The sequence below is a fragment of the Macaca thibetana genome, chromosome 10, assembly GCF_024542745.1.
Source record: "Macaca thibetana thibetana isolate TM-01 chromosome 10, ASM2454274v1, whole genome shotgun sequence".
Lineage (NCBI taxonomy): Eukaryota > Metazoa > Chordata > Mammalia > Primates > Cercopithecidae > Macaca > Macaca thibetana.
The window spans coordinates 5,926,304-5,941,644 of NC_065587.1; the positions used below are offsets into that span (position 1 = coordinate 5,926,304).

The 15,341-nt window shown below is 56.5% G+C and overlaps 1 protein-coding gene across 1 annotated transcript in view; it reads left to right on the forward strand.

Annotated features, from left to right (window-relative positions):
- The window catches only part of PHF21B (PHD finger protein 21B), a 131,444-nt gene extending 117,570 nt beyond the window's left edge, over nucleotides 1–13,874 (forward strand). The window contains exons 7-13 of the mRNA XM_050805905.1: nucleotides 766–842; nucleotides 2,946–3,000; nucleotides 4,727–4,749; nucleotides 6,642–6,800; nucleotides 9,622–9,697; nucleotides 10,031–10,134; nucleotides 12,352–13,874. Coding sequence (XP_050661862.1) covers nucleotides 766–842; nucleotides 2,946–3,000; nucleotides 4,727–4,749; nucleotides 6,642–6,800; nucleotides 9,622–9,697; nucleotides 10,031–10,134; nucleotides 12,352–12,570 — 713 coding nt within the window. The 3' untranslated portion in view covers nucleotides 12,571–13,874. The remainder of the gene's footprint in view (nucleotides 1–765; nucleotides 843–2,945; nucleotides 3,001–4,726; nucleotides 4,750–6,641; nucleotides 6,801–9,621; nucleotides 9,698–10,030; nucleotides 10,135–12,351) is intronic.
- The last annotated feature ends 1,467 nt before the right edge of the window (nucleotides 13,875–15,341 follow it).

Below are 15,341 nucleotides of genomic sequence, written 5' to 3' on the forward strand. Positions count from 1 at the left end.
AATATTTCTTTCTTGAGACCCTGTGTTCTTCCACAGAAGGTCTGAGCGCCTTATAGAAAACAGGCTGAGTAATATTGAAAAGGTTTAAGAAGCAAAACTAGGTCTGGGAGACAGATTAGAAGATGCTAGCACAGCTGCATACGGAGAGGCAGGTCATGGGTCCTGCCTGGGGGTCAAAGCAAAGAAAGAGGAAAAGAAAACACCATCAGTGTGGCCGTGCCCGTCACTCGCACACGAAGGATTCCTGCTGGGGGCTGCACTGGGGCAGAGGCCACCTGGGTAGAAGCTTTGCTCCTGGGCTTCCGGGAGCTGGGAGCCTCACCCTGCAGCTCACTGGACCAGTGGTATCACCAGACCAGTGGGTATCACCAGACCAGTGGGTATCACCAGACCAGTGAGTATCACCAGACCAGTGGGTATCACCGGACCGGTGGGTATCTGCCATCTTTCAGGTCCCAAATAATGGCCATGGGCCAGATAAGGACACACAAGGAGGACCCCACGCTAAGAGTGGGCACCTGGATTTGGGGTACCTGCCACCCTCCCCGCAATCTGTCGTTCAGCCTGAGGCCACCAAAGCTGTCCTGCCATGGAGTCCGTGATTCCTGGAGGCCCTAACCTGCCCTGGGCCACCCTGTGGCATGGATGCTGAACAGACAGGCTTCAGAGCAGGAGGGGATGGTGGTGCCCAGGGCTTGACGAGGAAGCATTTGGGGTTCCCAGGGCAGGCAGGACCCAGTAACTGCTGTGTCTGTGCCTTTCCAGAAATCCAGAGCAAGCGACAGGAGCGGAAGAGAAGAAGCACAGCCAACCCTGCCTACAGCGGCCTCCTGGAGACCGAGGTGGGGGACCTGCCAGCCCCATGCCACCAGGAGGGTAGGGGGCTCCCAGTGCACAGCCTCCAGGAAAAGCTCCAGGGCCTCCCTCATTCGCTTTCCTAACCACCCCCCTCGTCTTTCCCTCCTGGGCGTGGGGCCGAGGGATGACTGTAAATAATACCTCTTTCATCACCTCGAGTTCAGAATCAATTGATAGGAAGATGCAGAATAGGAGATGTCAGTTTATTCCTAATGGAGGCTGCCCTGGGGAGCGTGGCCTCATGGGAGGTGCACCGGCTTCTAGACTCTTCGCCCTGAATGATCAGGCGAATCCCCGGTCACAGGCAAGGCTGGACACCCCGGCCTCCCTGGACCACCTCACACCTCGTCTAGAGCCTGTGCCATCCACTCATGGCTGGGAGAGGCTGAGGCTGTACACAGCCTGGAGCAGGCGGGCACCATAGAGGAAGGCCCAGAAGGGGCTGGGTGGGCGTGGCCAGTGCCCTTCCCTTCTGTCAGTTGGAGCGTCCATCCCCAGGGATGGGGGTTGGAAACTGAGAGCCTGCACCAACATGGGTCCAGTGCAGCAGGGTTGGGACTTCAGGATGCTGTAGGGGAACCAGGGCCTCTCCCGTGAGCTTGTCCCCAGGGAAAAACCAGATCATAAATGATACCTTCCTGTCCTTGTAAATGACAGTCCAAAATTCTTCGGTTAAAATCCTAGTGTCATCTCCCCAAAGCCAGCTCTGCAGGGTCTGTTGGGACGTTTAGCTCTGAGGCTTAGGGTTTTCTTAGGGGCAGTGTCTTGGAGCCTTTCTCTGGGATGGAAGCCGTTTCCTTAGAGCTCCGAAGTCCAGAGCTTGGGGCAGCTGTCCTGAGGGAAACGGTGTGCCCCAAGGTCAGTGCCTGGTGTGTTGCAGACGCCAGCTCTGTGAGATCTGCAGGAAGGCGAGGAAAGTGCGGTCTCACCTCCCAGGGTGCGGGCTAGTCTGGGCCACTGTCTGGAGTCCTGAGTCTGGGGAGCCTGAGCTCAAGTGGGAGGGAGGTATTTGGCACAGAGTGGCAGCCAGTTCCAGGCCCTGCCATTGCCCTGTCTGTGGGGAGAGCCCACTGTGGGGCGTCCTCTGGCCTCGTCAGCCTGTCCACGCCTTTCCTCTGCTTCTGCCTGTCCTGCTCCTGTTCCAAGAACGTGCCCCACATGGGCCATTTCACACCATTCACTTCCTCTTCCTTCATCTGAGCAAGCCCTGTCCCCCGACTCGGACCCTTGATAAGAGCATCGTGGAAGTGTTTTCGGCCTCCACCCAAGGAAATGGTGTGTTCTCCACACAGTGAGGGCTCCATTCCTTTAGATTTGTTCGTTCATGAAAATGCGGCTGCTCTGTGGACGAGGCGTTACCCTAGGCTCCCGAGTCTGAGGCCAGGGCCAGAGACGGCGTAAGCAGGTCAGGAGTCAACCCAAGGTCCCGCGACCCTGAGCCTGGAGCAGGCACACAGCCCAAGGGGGCCCTTCCCCAGGTCCACAGCCTGACCACACCGAGAGAAATGGTGTCAAATCCAGCAACACAGTTCTACGACAGCCACAGCCAAAGCCACTTCAAACCACCAAGGTCTAGACCGGTGTGGCCTGTGGTTGCCAAAGCCAGGACTAAGGCTGCTCTTCTGGAATGTTCCAGAAACGTTTGTCCACATGTGATGTTTAAGGCCACATGCCAAGAAGTGGAATCTGGGGGAGCCAGTCTATAACACCCATTTCTCCACCTGACTCCAGACCCAGTTGAGAGGCAGGAGATAGGTGGAGAATGTGACATGCACCATGTGACTGATGTGCCCCACGGACGGCCCTTTGTGAGCTAGATGCACCCACAGGTGCAGAGAGGGTGTGTCCTAGACCTCCTGCAGGCAGAGCCTTTGTCGACTTCCCTGCCCCACCCCGCCCTCAGTCATCCCTGCGTCCTTCTGCCTTGTATTTGTTCCTGTTTCTGCCCCTGGCAGGGGGTGTTCAGCCAGAGCCTGCAGCCCTGGGTGGGGACCCTGTCCCAGAGTGAGTCCTGACCTGGGGTGGAGTCACCACCGAGGAGAGCCTGCAGACGATGGGGTGTGGTGTTTTGTTTTCTGTCCCTGCAGAGGAAACGGCTGGCCTCCAACTATCTCAACAACCCCCTGTTCCTCACAGCAAGAGGTAAGCACCGGCTTCAGGCTTTCTGCCAGAGCTGCTCAGGGCCACGGGGAGTCATCCCTGGGTGGTCCTCCACGCCTGGGCCTGGGCAGGGCTGCCCGCCTCCCACTGGGCTGACCTGGGCAGAGGAAGGTGAGGACGCTATGCTGAGAGGAGCCTCCCACCTCCCCACTCCTCCTGCAGCCTGTGTGTGAGCTTGGAGCTGTGGTCTGGGGGAGGTCCACAGCCTGGGCCATAGGTGTGAGCATGACCGATGTGGCATCTGCAGGTGTGACCCAGCCCGGGTGCTGCTGCTTCCATATTCCCCTGGAGATGACCTCTCTTCCCCGCACGCAGTCAGCCTCTGATACTCCTGGGCTGGGCTGGTGCCTCTCAGCCCACACCTTGCCCACCCTCCTCTGCCTGCTCTGGGCATTGGAAGAGCACAGGCTGGACTGGGGTGGGGGTCTCAGCCCAGCTCTGCCTCTGCCTCGCTGTGTGCATTGCTCTGGGCCGAGGGCTCCTGTACAAGGCATCAGGCCAGATCTTCAGGCTGGGACCTGGCCTGAGGCCTCTACCTGAGTCTGCAGTGCCCCTCCCTCCTCTGCCAGCCGTGCCCCAGTGCAGGACCTCAGGGAGCCACGTCCCTGCATTCAGACAGCAGCAGGAAGCTGCCAGTTCTCTTCAGTTAGAAAACCATAGTCCCATGGGCAGGAAGTGACGGTCAGCTTCCTGGGATTCTGTGTAGCTTTCAACATGTCACCATCCCTCCCTGGGCCTCTAGAAAGTGGGACCACAGTCACCTGCTTCTCAGAGCTGGGACAGTGACTTGAGGGGTGAGTGTGACTGCACTTTGTGAGCTGTCGAGTGCTGTGCAGACGCCGGAACTGTTCTTCCCGCTGGGTGGCATTATTTGCAGACGGATCTGATCTAGAGCCTGAAAGATACCTATGTTTGCGATCATTAAAATGTGTGGTTTGGTATCATTTACTAGAATGAGTGGATTACAGTCAAAAAAGAGTTGAAAATAAGTCACTTTGAGGGGTTCCTGGAGCGATGGTTCCTTTCCCTGGGCAGCTCACTACCACCATGTCCTCAGTGATCACAGGGCCCACATGAGCCTGTTCCCATGGTGGCTCCTAGCTGTGACCAGGGCAGAGACCCTTACTCCCATCCTGCCCAGGAGCAAGACCCCAGGTATCACAGGGCCTTGTGATAGCCCCATCATACCCTGGGGTGAGAGCCCAGGTATCACAGGGTCCTTGTGATACTCCCATCATGCCCTGGGGTGAGAGCCCAGGTATCACAGGGGCCTTGTGATATTCCCCTCATGCCCTGGGGTGAGAGCCCAGGTATTACAGGGTCCTTGTGATACTCCCATCATGCCCTGGGGTGAGAGCCCAGGTATCATAGGGGCCTTGTGATATTCCCATCATGTCTTGGGGTGAGAGCCCAGGTATCACGGGGGCCTTGTGATACTCCCATCATGCCCTGGGGTGAGAGCCCAGGTATCACAGGGGCCTTGTAATACTCCCATCATGCCCCGGGGTGACAGCCCAGGTATCACGGGGCCTTGTGATACTCCCATCATGCACTGGGGTGAGAGCCCAGGTATCACGGGGGCCTTGTGATACTCCCATCATGCCGCGGGGCAAGAGCCCTTGCCACATGAGGCCTCATGGACTCCAGTCCTGATCCGTGCTCCTCCGACGGCCACTAACATGTTCTCCGCCCTTCTTCCCTGTGCTAGCCAATGAGGACCCCTGCTGGAAGGTACGTGTCCCCTCCCTCCGTCTTCACGCCTCAGGGGTGGAGAATGTTTTCAGTACAGTCCTTGTAGGGTCCCTCCTAGAAAGAGGGAAAGAGCCTGGGTGGTGCAGAAGGCCTTTTGGTTCTGCCCTTAAGTGCTAAGAGCTTTGTGCAACACTCAGCCAGCTTTCCAGCCTGCCAGGCAGTGTCAAGTCGGGCGTTGCCACAGGGCTCTGCTGTCAGCTTCAAACAGGAGCCCTCCCTGCTCAGAACTGAGGATACAGAGACTGTGGGGGCCACTAAGGCCCAACTGGAAGCAGCCAGATGGTGCCCCCTGGCCTCCACCCTGGCTCCACCGGCCTCAGTGTGACCTGGGCAGAGCTGGCCCTCCCTGGTCCTCCGTGACCCATCCAAAAAGGGGCTGGACTTGTTAATCCCCAGGGATTCACCCCACACACCCATATTTCTGTGACCCTGTGGGGCCCCCACCCCCTACCCATGCACACACCACATCCCTGATTCCCAGAACATTGGCTGGTCATGACCTCGTTCATGGCACAGTCTCAGAATTTATTCAGCGTTTTTCTTCACTGAATTTCTGATCTAATTCTAAAAGAACACTCAAGTCCCTGCACATTTGTAACGGTCAAGCCTCTAAGAAGCAGTAGGTGATGATTGCCGTCAGCTCCGGTTAGGCTGTGTCATTTTCACAATAGCCCTGCAATGGCACAGGTTGGTGCTGGGGGGCCTGGTGGCGTTTGTCTGCAGACACCTTGTGCTCATCCAGGGCAGGCTTGGGGACAGGGGACACCTGGAGCCTGAGCCCTGTCCCCACAGAGCCCTCAGACTTGGGAGGGCCTCGGCTTCGAGGCAGGCAGTCGGGATGCTGGTCCCGACTCCACCTTCAGCTTGCCGTGTGACAACCGCCTTCCCCCCGCCCCGGCCTTTGCATGACACACAGGGTGGAGATGGGGATCTCTGAGGCCTCGTCTGAGGGCGCTGCCCCTTCGGCAGGGACATCCAGTGTCCTTGTGGCACGGGCCATCCCAGAGGAGAGTTCTCTGCTCTTTCCCAGCTCTGAAGTTGGAGCATGCTATTGACACATGGATGGCGAACAGAGAGTACAGGGTTTTTTTTTTTTTTTTTTTTTTTTTGAGATGGAGTCTCGCTCTGCCGGCAGGCTGGAGTGCAGTGGCCGGATCTCAGCTCACTGTGAGCTCCGCCTCCCGGGTTCACGCCATTCTCCTGCCTCAGCCTCCCGAGTAGCCGGGACTACAGGCGCCCACCACCACGCCCGGCTAGTTTTTTGTATTTTTTTTTTAGTAGAGACGGGGTTTCACCGTGTCAGCCAGGATGGTCTCGATTTCCTGACCTCGTGATCCGCCCGTCTCGTCCTCCCAAAGTGCTGGGATTACAGGCTTGAGCCACCGCGCCCGGCCCTACAGGGCCTTGAGTGGGGCCACGCCGCCCCTCCAGGCAGCGTCCACATAAGCAGTGGGGGCGGGAGGGAGTGCCGCACGCATCACTGGCCCCGCTCCCCGCACATGGACCTCTGGTGCAGCACAGACCCTGAGAGGGCAGGACACCCTGCCTTGTCGCCCGCACCTGGGCTCCAGGTCTTAACACAGAAGAACCAGGTTATGGGAGTCACACCAGGCCCGACTCCGATGCTCAGAGCCCCAGCCCCTAGTAAACCTGGCCCTGTGGGTGCCCCGCCTCCTCCCAGGGCCCAGGCCTGACCCCACACTGTCGCCCTCCAGGGTTTATCCCTCTGTCTCCGTAGAGTTGCTGGGAAACGTCGGCAGAAGAGCGGCCACACGTGGGTCAGACACAGCTGCCTGGGCCTGACCCTGGCTGACCCGGCCCCCGCTGACCCGGCTTGGCTGACCTGCCTCCTGCCCTCCCTTCTCTTCCAGAACGAGATCACCCATGATGAGCACTGCGCTGCCTGCAAGCGAGGGGCCAACCTGCAGCCCTGCGGCACCTGCCCGGGGGCCTACCACCTCAGCTGCCTGGACCCGCCCCTCAAGACGGCGCCCAAGGGCGTGTGGGTGTGCCCCAGGTGCCAGCAGAAGGTATGGGAGACTGTGTGGCCCCCTCACCCCAGACTGGCCTGGAGGTCCCCACCGTAGGCAGAGGCAGGGAGGGCAGAGGAGGGGTGAAAAGAAGGGCTTGGGTATAGTCAGGCTTTTTCAGCCTCAGCACAATTGACATTTGGGGCTGGATAATCCTTGGTTGTGGAACTTTATCCTGTTTATGATGGAATTTTTTTTTTTTTTTTTTTTTTTTTTTTTTTTGAGACAGAGTTTCACTCTGTTGCCCAGGCTAGAGTGCAGTGACACGATCTCGGATCATTGCAACCTCTGCCTCCTGGGTTCAAGTGATCCTCCTGCCTCTGCCTCTCAAGTAGCTGGGGTTACAGGCGCCCGCCACCACACCCAACGAATTTTTGTGTTTTTAGTAGACGGGGGTTTTTTTTTTTTTTGAGGCAGAGTTTCACTCTTGTTGCCCAGGCTGGAGTGCAGTGGCGCGATCTCGGGTCACTGCAACCTCCGCCTCCCGGGTTCAAGTGATTCTCCTGCCTCAGCCTCCCGAGTAGCTGGGATTACAGACGTGCACCACCACGCCCGGCTAATGTTGTATTTTTAGTAGAGACAGAGTTTCTTCATGTTGATCAGGCTGGTCTCGAACTCCTGACCTCAGGTGATCCGCCCACCTCGGCCTCCCAAAGTGCTGGGATTACAGGCGTGAGCCACCGCAACCAGCCAGTAGATTGGGGTTTCACCATGTTGACCAGGCTGATCTCAAACTCCTGATCTCAGGTGATCACCCGCCTCAGCCTCCCAGTGTTGGGATTACAGGCGTGAGCCACCGTGCCCGGACTATTATGGGATGTTTAGCAGCATCCCTAGCCTCTACCCATGAGATGCTGATAGTGGTCTTCTTTCAATAATGGCCTTTTTTCACGCCTGTAATCCCAGCACTTTGGAAGGCCGAGGCGGGCGGATCACAAGGTCAGGAGATCGAGAATGGTGAAACCCCGTCCTACTAAAAATAGAAAAAAAATTAGCCGGGCGCAGTGGCGGGCGCCTGTTGTCCCTACTTGAACCCGCGAGGCGGAGCTTGCAGTGAGCCGAGATTGCGCCACTGCACTCCAGCCTGGGTGACAGAGCGAGACTCCGTCTCAAAAAAAAAAAAGGAAAAAAAAAAAAAAAAAAAAAATGGCCTTTTAAAAACCTGAATCTTGCTTTGGGGAATCTAGTCTAAGGAAATAATTCAAATAGGGATAAAGTTTTGCGCGCAGAGAAGCCCCACACCCTTTATTTACAAAAGACTAGAGGGGAAACAGCCTCTCCTCGCAGCAGGAGATGGTGGAAGATCCCAGCTGTACACTCAGTGAGATACTCCGTCAGCATCCAACAGGTTTTTACAAAAAGTGTGATTCTTTGGATCTTGTTCACTATATGGAATTAAATTATAAAAATAAAAAACAGGCTTTACAGCTGCTGTATAGTTTGGGAATCAGCCATCTGAGAAAAACGGCAGAGTAAAAACCCTGGGAGAAAATGCTTGGGAGTGTGGCCCCTGAGTGTGGTGGGTGGCAGGTGGTGGCAGTGCTGGGCTTCAAGTGTGCCTTCCACAGATGCAGGACTTGTGTGGTCATAGGGAGTTACCTTTCTCTCTTTTTCTTTTTCTTTTTTTTTTTTTTTTTTTGAGATGGAGTTTCAGTCTTGTCGCCCAGGCTGGAGTGCAATGGCACGATCTCAGCTCACTGCAACCTCCGCCTCCTGGTTCAAGCGATTCTCCTTCCTCAGCCTTCCAAGTAGCTATAATTACAGGCAGGAGCCACCACGCCCGGCTAATTTTTTGTATTTTTAGTAGAGACAGGGTTTCACCATGTTGGCCAGGCTGGTCTCAAACTCCTGACCTCAGGTGATCTGTCCACCTTGACCTCCCAAAGTGCTGGGACTACAGGCATGAGCCACCGCGCCCGGCCCGGGAGTTTTAATACTTTATTTCAAAAAGTATTAACCATTGTGAGTTCCCATCGTCCTTGGTTCTGTGGGGGTCAAGGGCAGTGGATGTGGTGGGCAGGTGCTGCTGTCGGGCTGTTCCCTGTGGGGGCTGCCTGCCCATCCTTTTTTTTTTTTTTTGGTAGACAGGGTCTTGCTCTGTTGCCCAGGCTAGAGTACAGGAGCACGAGCACAGCTCACTGCAGTCTTGACCTTCGGGGCTCAGTCAGTCTTCCCACCTCAGCCTCCTGAGGAGCTGGGACCACAGGTACACACCACCATGACCAGCTAGTTTTTAAATTTTTTATAGAGGTTGGGTCTCACTTTGTTGCCCAGGCTGATCTTGAATTCCTGGGTTCAAGCAATCCTCCCACCTTGGCCTCCTAAACTGCTGGGATTAATGACTAGCTTTTTTTTTTTTTTTTTTTTTTGTGCCTCTTCTTGCTTTTTTTTTCTTTCTTTTTGGTCACAACTTTTTGAGGGCATGTGGAGAGGGAACAGGATTCTGTTCCCCACTTCAGCACAGTGTAGGGGGGCATCGAGTCTCCCCATTTGTCCCTGGCGTGCCTGGGGCCGCTGCCTTCAGCTCTTCTGGATGTGGGAGAAAGACAAGTGATCATTCATTCGAGAAGTATTTGAGCCGCTGCCAGGGCCCTGGTGATGAGCAGGAGGAGAGGCCCAGAACGTTCCTGCTTCATGGAGCTGATCTTATCGTGTAGCCCCTGTAAGCCGGGCCATGAGGCAGGTGCAGCTCCAGCTCCTGGTCTCGGGTGAGGACCCTGGGGCCCAGGGCGTGCCCTCTCAGGGTTACACAGCCAGGGTGTGGCCAGTCCCAGCAGGTCCCGGGCCTGTCCACTTTTTCATTTCCCCATCTGCTCCCCAGGCCTTAAAGAAAGACGAGGGTGTGCCCTGGACTGGGATGTTGGCCATCGTGCACTCTTATGTCACCCACAAGACAGGTGAGGCATCCTTGAGGAGTGGGAAAGGGTCCCTGCTCCCCCTCCTCCCCCACCCAGGCCTCTGGGCTCACCTTGTCCTGTGGGAGGACGGGTAGGTCCATTCCCTTCTGGGCCAGAGCACTGAAAAGTGGGACCCTGGGACCGATCCTGTGTCTGGGGCAAGTATGGCCAGGGGAGAGTGGCTCCAGGTCCTGTGCAGTTGACCACAGCCACTGGCTCCTTCAGGGGGATGACCTAGGCCTTGGTTCCATCCCTTCTGCCCCTCCCATTTACTCTACGGCCCAGCCACTCCTTACCTGCTCCTATCTGGCGACTTGGCCTTCTCTTTTCTAGTCAAAGAAGAGGAGAAGCAGAAGCTGCTGCAACGAGGCAGTGAGCTGCAGAATGAGCACCAGCAGCTGGAGGAGCGGGACCGGAGGCTGGCGTCAGCAGTGCAGGTGTGCCCCGGGGCCTGGGGGAGGCTGACCTCAGTCCTGCAGGTGTGCCCCGGGGCCTGGGGGAGGCTGACCTCAGCCCTGCAGGTGTGCCCCGGGGCCTGGGGGAGGCTGACCTCAGCCCTGCAGGTGTGCCCCCCTGGGGGGGCCAGGTGTGCCCCGGGGCCTGGGGGAGGCTGACCTCAGTCCTGCAGGTGTGCCCCGGGGCCTGGGGGAGGCTGACCTCAGCCCTGCAGGTGTGCCCCGGGGCCTGGGGGAGGCTGACCTCAGCCCTGCAGGTGTGCCCCAGGTCTGGGGGACAGGCAGATGTGTCCTTAGAACCACAGGTGTAGGTCCAGGCTGGCCTCAGTGCCGGTGTGCACCAGGGAATTCTGGGGGACAGGCAGATGTGTCCTTGGAGCCACAGGTGTAGGTCCAGAGCTTCACTGTTCACCTATAAGGCCCAGGAAGAAGACAGAGTCACCAAGGATCCCCCAGCAAGCCAGTACGTGGAGAAGGCAGCGCTGTGGCTCATTCAACAGATACTTACCAAGCGATTGATAGCACGCTGGCTGTGCCCCTGCTCAGGCCCCTTGGCAGGGCCCTGACTCTGAATCTGTTTTCTCTTGTGTAAAGTGAACATAATTCCTCCTCCATAGGATGGAGATAGACAAGATAATGAAGATGATGGTTGTGGTGGTGGTGATGATGGTGATGGCAGTCATGGGGATGGTGGTGATAGTGGTGATGGGAATATGATGGTGGTTGTGGCGGTGGTGATGGTGCTGATCACAGTGATGGTGATAGTGGTGATGTGATAATGGTGATGGTGATGATGGTGATATGGTGATGGTGGTAATGATGATGGTGCTGATCACAGTGATGGTGGTGGTGATGGTGGTGATGGTTGTAATGATGATGAGGATGGTGGTTGTGGTGGTGATGGTGGTGATGGTGCCGATCACAGTGATGGTGATAGTGGTGGTGATGATGGTGGTGGTGGTGATGGTGGTGATGATGGTGCTGATCACAGTGATGGTGGTGGTGGTGACCATGGTGTGTTGCTAATGTGGTGATGATGATAATGGTGATCATGGTGGTGATGGTGCTAACCACTGTGATGCTAATGGTGGTGGTGATGATCATGGTGATCATGGTGGTGGTGGTGGTGATGGTGATGGTTGTAATGATGATGGTGGCGATGATGTAGACCACAGTGATGGTAGTGATGATTATGGTGATGGTGGTGATGGTGATAATGGTGATCGTGGTGATGGTGGCGGTGGTGGTGGTGGTGATGGTGATGGTTGTAATGATGATGGTGGTGATGATGCAGACCACAGTGATGGTGATGGTGGTGATGATAATAGTGATTATGGTGATAGTGGTGGTGGTGGTGATGGTGATGGTTGTAATGATGGTGGTGATGGTGGCGATGATGCAGACCACAGTGATGGTGATGGTGGTAATAATGGTGATTATGGTGGTGATTATGGTGGTAGTGCTGATGGTGCTGATCACGGTGGTGGTGGTGGTGGTGATAATGGTGATCATGGTGATAGTGATAGTGGTAATGATCACAGTGATGGTGATGATAATGGTGGTGATGATATGTTAGAGGATGGTGATGGTAATGGGCCCTGGGGAAGCTCTTTAAATGCAGTGTCTCATTTAATCCTCTCTATAACGCTATGAAGAGGCTTTGTGATTGTCCCTATAATCATTTTAGAAACCATCTTGGGGAGGTTATTTGCCCAAGCAGTATTTGACCCAGAGTAGATGGATGTGGGACTCTAGGCATCAGTCCTTACTGCTTCTCCTTGTTGTGGTGGCATGTAGAGAGATTGGAAAAGACCACACAGCACAGCGGGCAAGAGGAAGAGCAGAAGGGCAGCCGGGAAGTGAAAGGTCTCCGAGGCTGCTGCAGGTTGGCCAGCAGGAGGAGGAGGAAGAGTGTGGGCAGCTAGCAAGGAGGAGGAGGTCACATCACAGCCATGGGGAGGACGTTCCCAGGCAGAGGCACACTTTTTCTAGCCCTAAGTTCCAAAACAAGCATCGTCTCCTGTGGGTCTGGCTGCTCTTTAATTGCATTTGTACCACTGCCTGGCTTTTGTGAAAGCCTCAGCCTGGTTTCTTGCAGGCATTTGCAGTGGAGAGGAGAGGGGCCCAGACGGTGGCTGCCCCAGGATGGCTGTAGAGCCAAATGCTAAGACCCTTTCCCCTGACCTTCTGCCCCAACAGAAATGCCTGGAGTTGAAGACAAGCCTGCTGGCCCGCCAGAGGGGCACCCAGTCATCCCTGGACCGCCTGCGGGCCCTCCTGAGACTGATACAGGGCGAGCAGCTGCTCCAGGTCACCATGGCGACCACTAGCCCCGCCCCACTGCTGGCCGGGCCCTGGACCAAGCCCTCAGTGGCAGCCACACACCCCACCCTCCAGCACCCCCAGGGCCACAACTGACCCCGAGGGACCAGTCTTCACACCCACGGAAAGTTTTTGGGACCCTGCTTACCCAGCCTGGGGGTTCTGTCGGCCTTAATTCATAAACACTATGAATTTCCGACAAAAATTAACCAGACAGAGGAGAGGAGGGAGAAAGAGCTGGGGGAGAGGCCTAGAGCCAAGACCAGGTGGGGGTGCGGCCCTGTGCCCTCCACACTCACAGGAGGTACCTAGGAGCCAGGTGGGAGTACGACAGGCTGTGGCACACAGCCCCACCCCCGGCCACCTCAGGGCTGCCTGGGCCTCCGGCTTCCAGGCCCTGCTCTCCACGGCCTCCCTCTGGCCCACTGGAGGGGCAGGCTGAGGCTGTGGAGGGGACAAGCGCACCGCCCAGCATGCAGTCCCCGCTGAGGGCACCGCCTCTTGGTGTCCTGTGGGAGGGGAGCTGAGAACACACGGACTAGCTGAGTGGTAGAGGTAGTTGGGACGAGAAGCAGGGTAGCGGATCTAGGTAGTTTCCCGATGCCCCACACTCCTAGGAGGTCCACCTGGGGTGGGCGGGCGGGCCTGGGGCACCCCGTCGCCTTTGCAGAACCGCCCGGGCCCCTTTCTGTCAGTATTATTAGGGTTACGAATTGCAGCTGTTTAACTTGAAAGACATTGTCAGAGGTGAGCGTGTCTGGGCGCCGGGACGCTGCAGTGATCCCCGCCAGGGCCTCTGCCCTTCCTGCTCCGTCTTCGGGGCCCTCGAGGCTGCCTCCTTCCTTTTGCCAATCTCTTGGACTCAGTTGCCGTTGATGCATTTTTCTCATGGAGTTTCTGGGCAGGGTGGATCTGCAACCCTGTTGGGGAGGGCATTTGGCAGGTTTTCTCTTTGAGGTTGAATCATTCAACTTAATGACTGAAGCCTCTTCTTGTCTTATTTGGAAGAGCCGATAAGTATTCCACTCCTCCCTTCTTGCCAGTGCAGACACTATGCCAAAAAATAACTTCACACTTTTGTATGGCGTTTTTATTGTGAGACATTTAATGTGAATGGCGGGGGGACTCTGGCTGACTTCCTTTTCTGCTTCTAGTAGTCTCTGCTTCAAGGTACACATGGGAACACCTCCCCTCGGAAAGCCCGGCCAAGCTGGAAGATCCAGCAGGTTTTTTAAGAGCCGGGTGGAGGATTGGGGAGGAAAGAAAGGGCGGTGGGCTCAGGAGGTTCCGACCTTCGGGGACCAGACTTGCTGCCAAGGGCTTCTGCATCCAGGGTGGGCAGTGCCGGCCTGTCACCCTCGCCCGATTCCCACGTCCCGATCCTGAGGGACTTAGCACAACAGGACAAGCGTCCAGGAGCCACGGGCTCCCACCCCGAGCATATCACATGGTGCCGAATTGCACTGAACACGCGTGTGTGCGTCGCACGCGGCCACGACCACAGACACGCACGCACACACGCAGAGGTGCAGAGCGAGGAGGCCGGCAAATCCCGCAGCTGCCACGGTCCCTCCTGTCATTCTCACGACTCCGGGAGAAACTGTGCCGTATGATACAGATCTATTTTAATACACTTAACACTGGGTGAACAAGATTTTTATATTCTTTTATTGATGAACAAAGCGAACCGTGTGAGGCACACGTCTTCTATATTGGCTACTCTGTGCCAAGTATGCATTACCGCGTGGCTTGCGATGTCCATGTCTTCAGCTTCCTTTTCTGTTGGTTTGGTTTTCTTCGCGGATGGATTGAGTTAAATGTTTTAGCAACGTCATGGGAGGATATGAAAGGTTGGACCCGGGAGGGGTAGCTGCCAATGTGTCTTGAGATTGTTAGTTGTTTTTTTTTTGGACCGAGGAGGACCGTCCAGTGGGTAGTGAGGATAGAGAAAAAGTGTTTGTCTTAAATACGCCAATGTAGTTTTCCTTCTTTCCAATGCATTAAAGTCGATCGATGATTTCAAAGCCCTGTGGTTTTGGTGTCCTTGCCTTGCGGAGAGGCCCCTGGGAGTGCCCGGGGCAGCCAGGTGGGCATTGGAGAGGCTGGAAATCAGGGTCCTCTCCCACCCCAAAGAGGGAGGGATGGAGGGGGGAAATAGGAGAGAGCTCGGTGCCCTCCACTCGCTCACCCCCATTCCCAGCTCTCAGAGACGGCGGGTGACCGTTTAGGGCTAGGATTGAGGGTGGAAAGCCTTGGAAACGCAGCAGGCCTGTCACTGTGTGGAGCCCAAGGTGGTGCCCTCTGCTCCCTCATGGGTTCCTGCCTCTCGGCCTGGCAGCATCGCCGCTGTCTCTCTCCCCCAGCAGTGGATACACGCGCTCCTGCAGCCACGCTGAGCTTACACCTTGCCCTACGGAGGAAACCGGGGAATCAGCCCCCCTGAGTCCTAGCTCCTGGCATTGCACAGGGCGGGGCTCTGATTGAACCAGTGGGTCAGGGCTGACCCCTGGGCAGTCAGCTGTGGCCAGAGGCTGTTGTCTGATGCCAAAGTGGGGTCCAGTGATCCAGGGGACAGAGAAGTGGAGGGCGTGTGGGGCTGCCACATGGTCCCACTTCATGGCTTACCCTGGGGAGAATAGTTTGCGGGGAGGGGAGCAGGTTTCAAGTTAACTCTGCCTGAGTCCTCCTGGGGGCCGCTCAAAAGACCACACTCAGCGTCCAAGGCCTCTTGGATCCTTTTCAATCCGGCTCCCCACCCCTTTGCTCCTCTGGAACACCAGGTCAGTAGTGACCTCCCATGGCCAGATCCACGGGGTGCTCCCGGTCATCACCCAGACCTCTCGGAACCTGGGGACACATTGGCCACA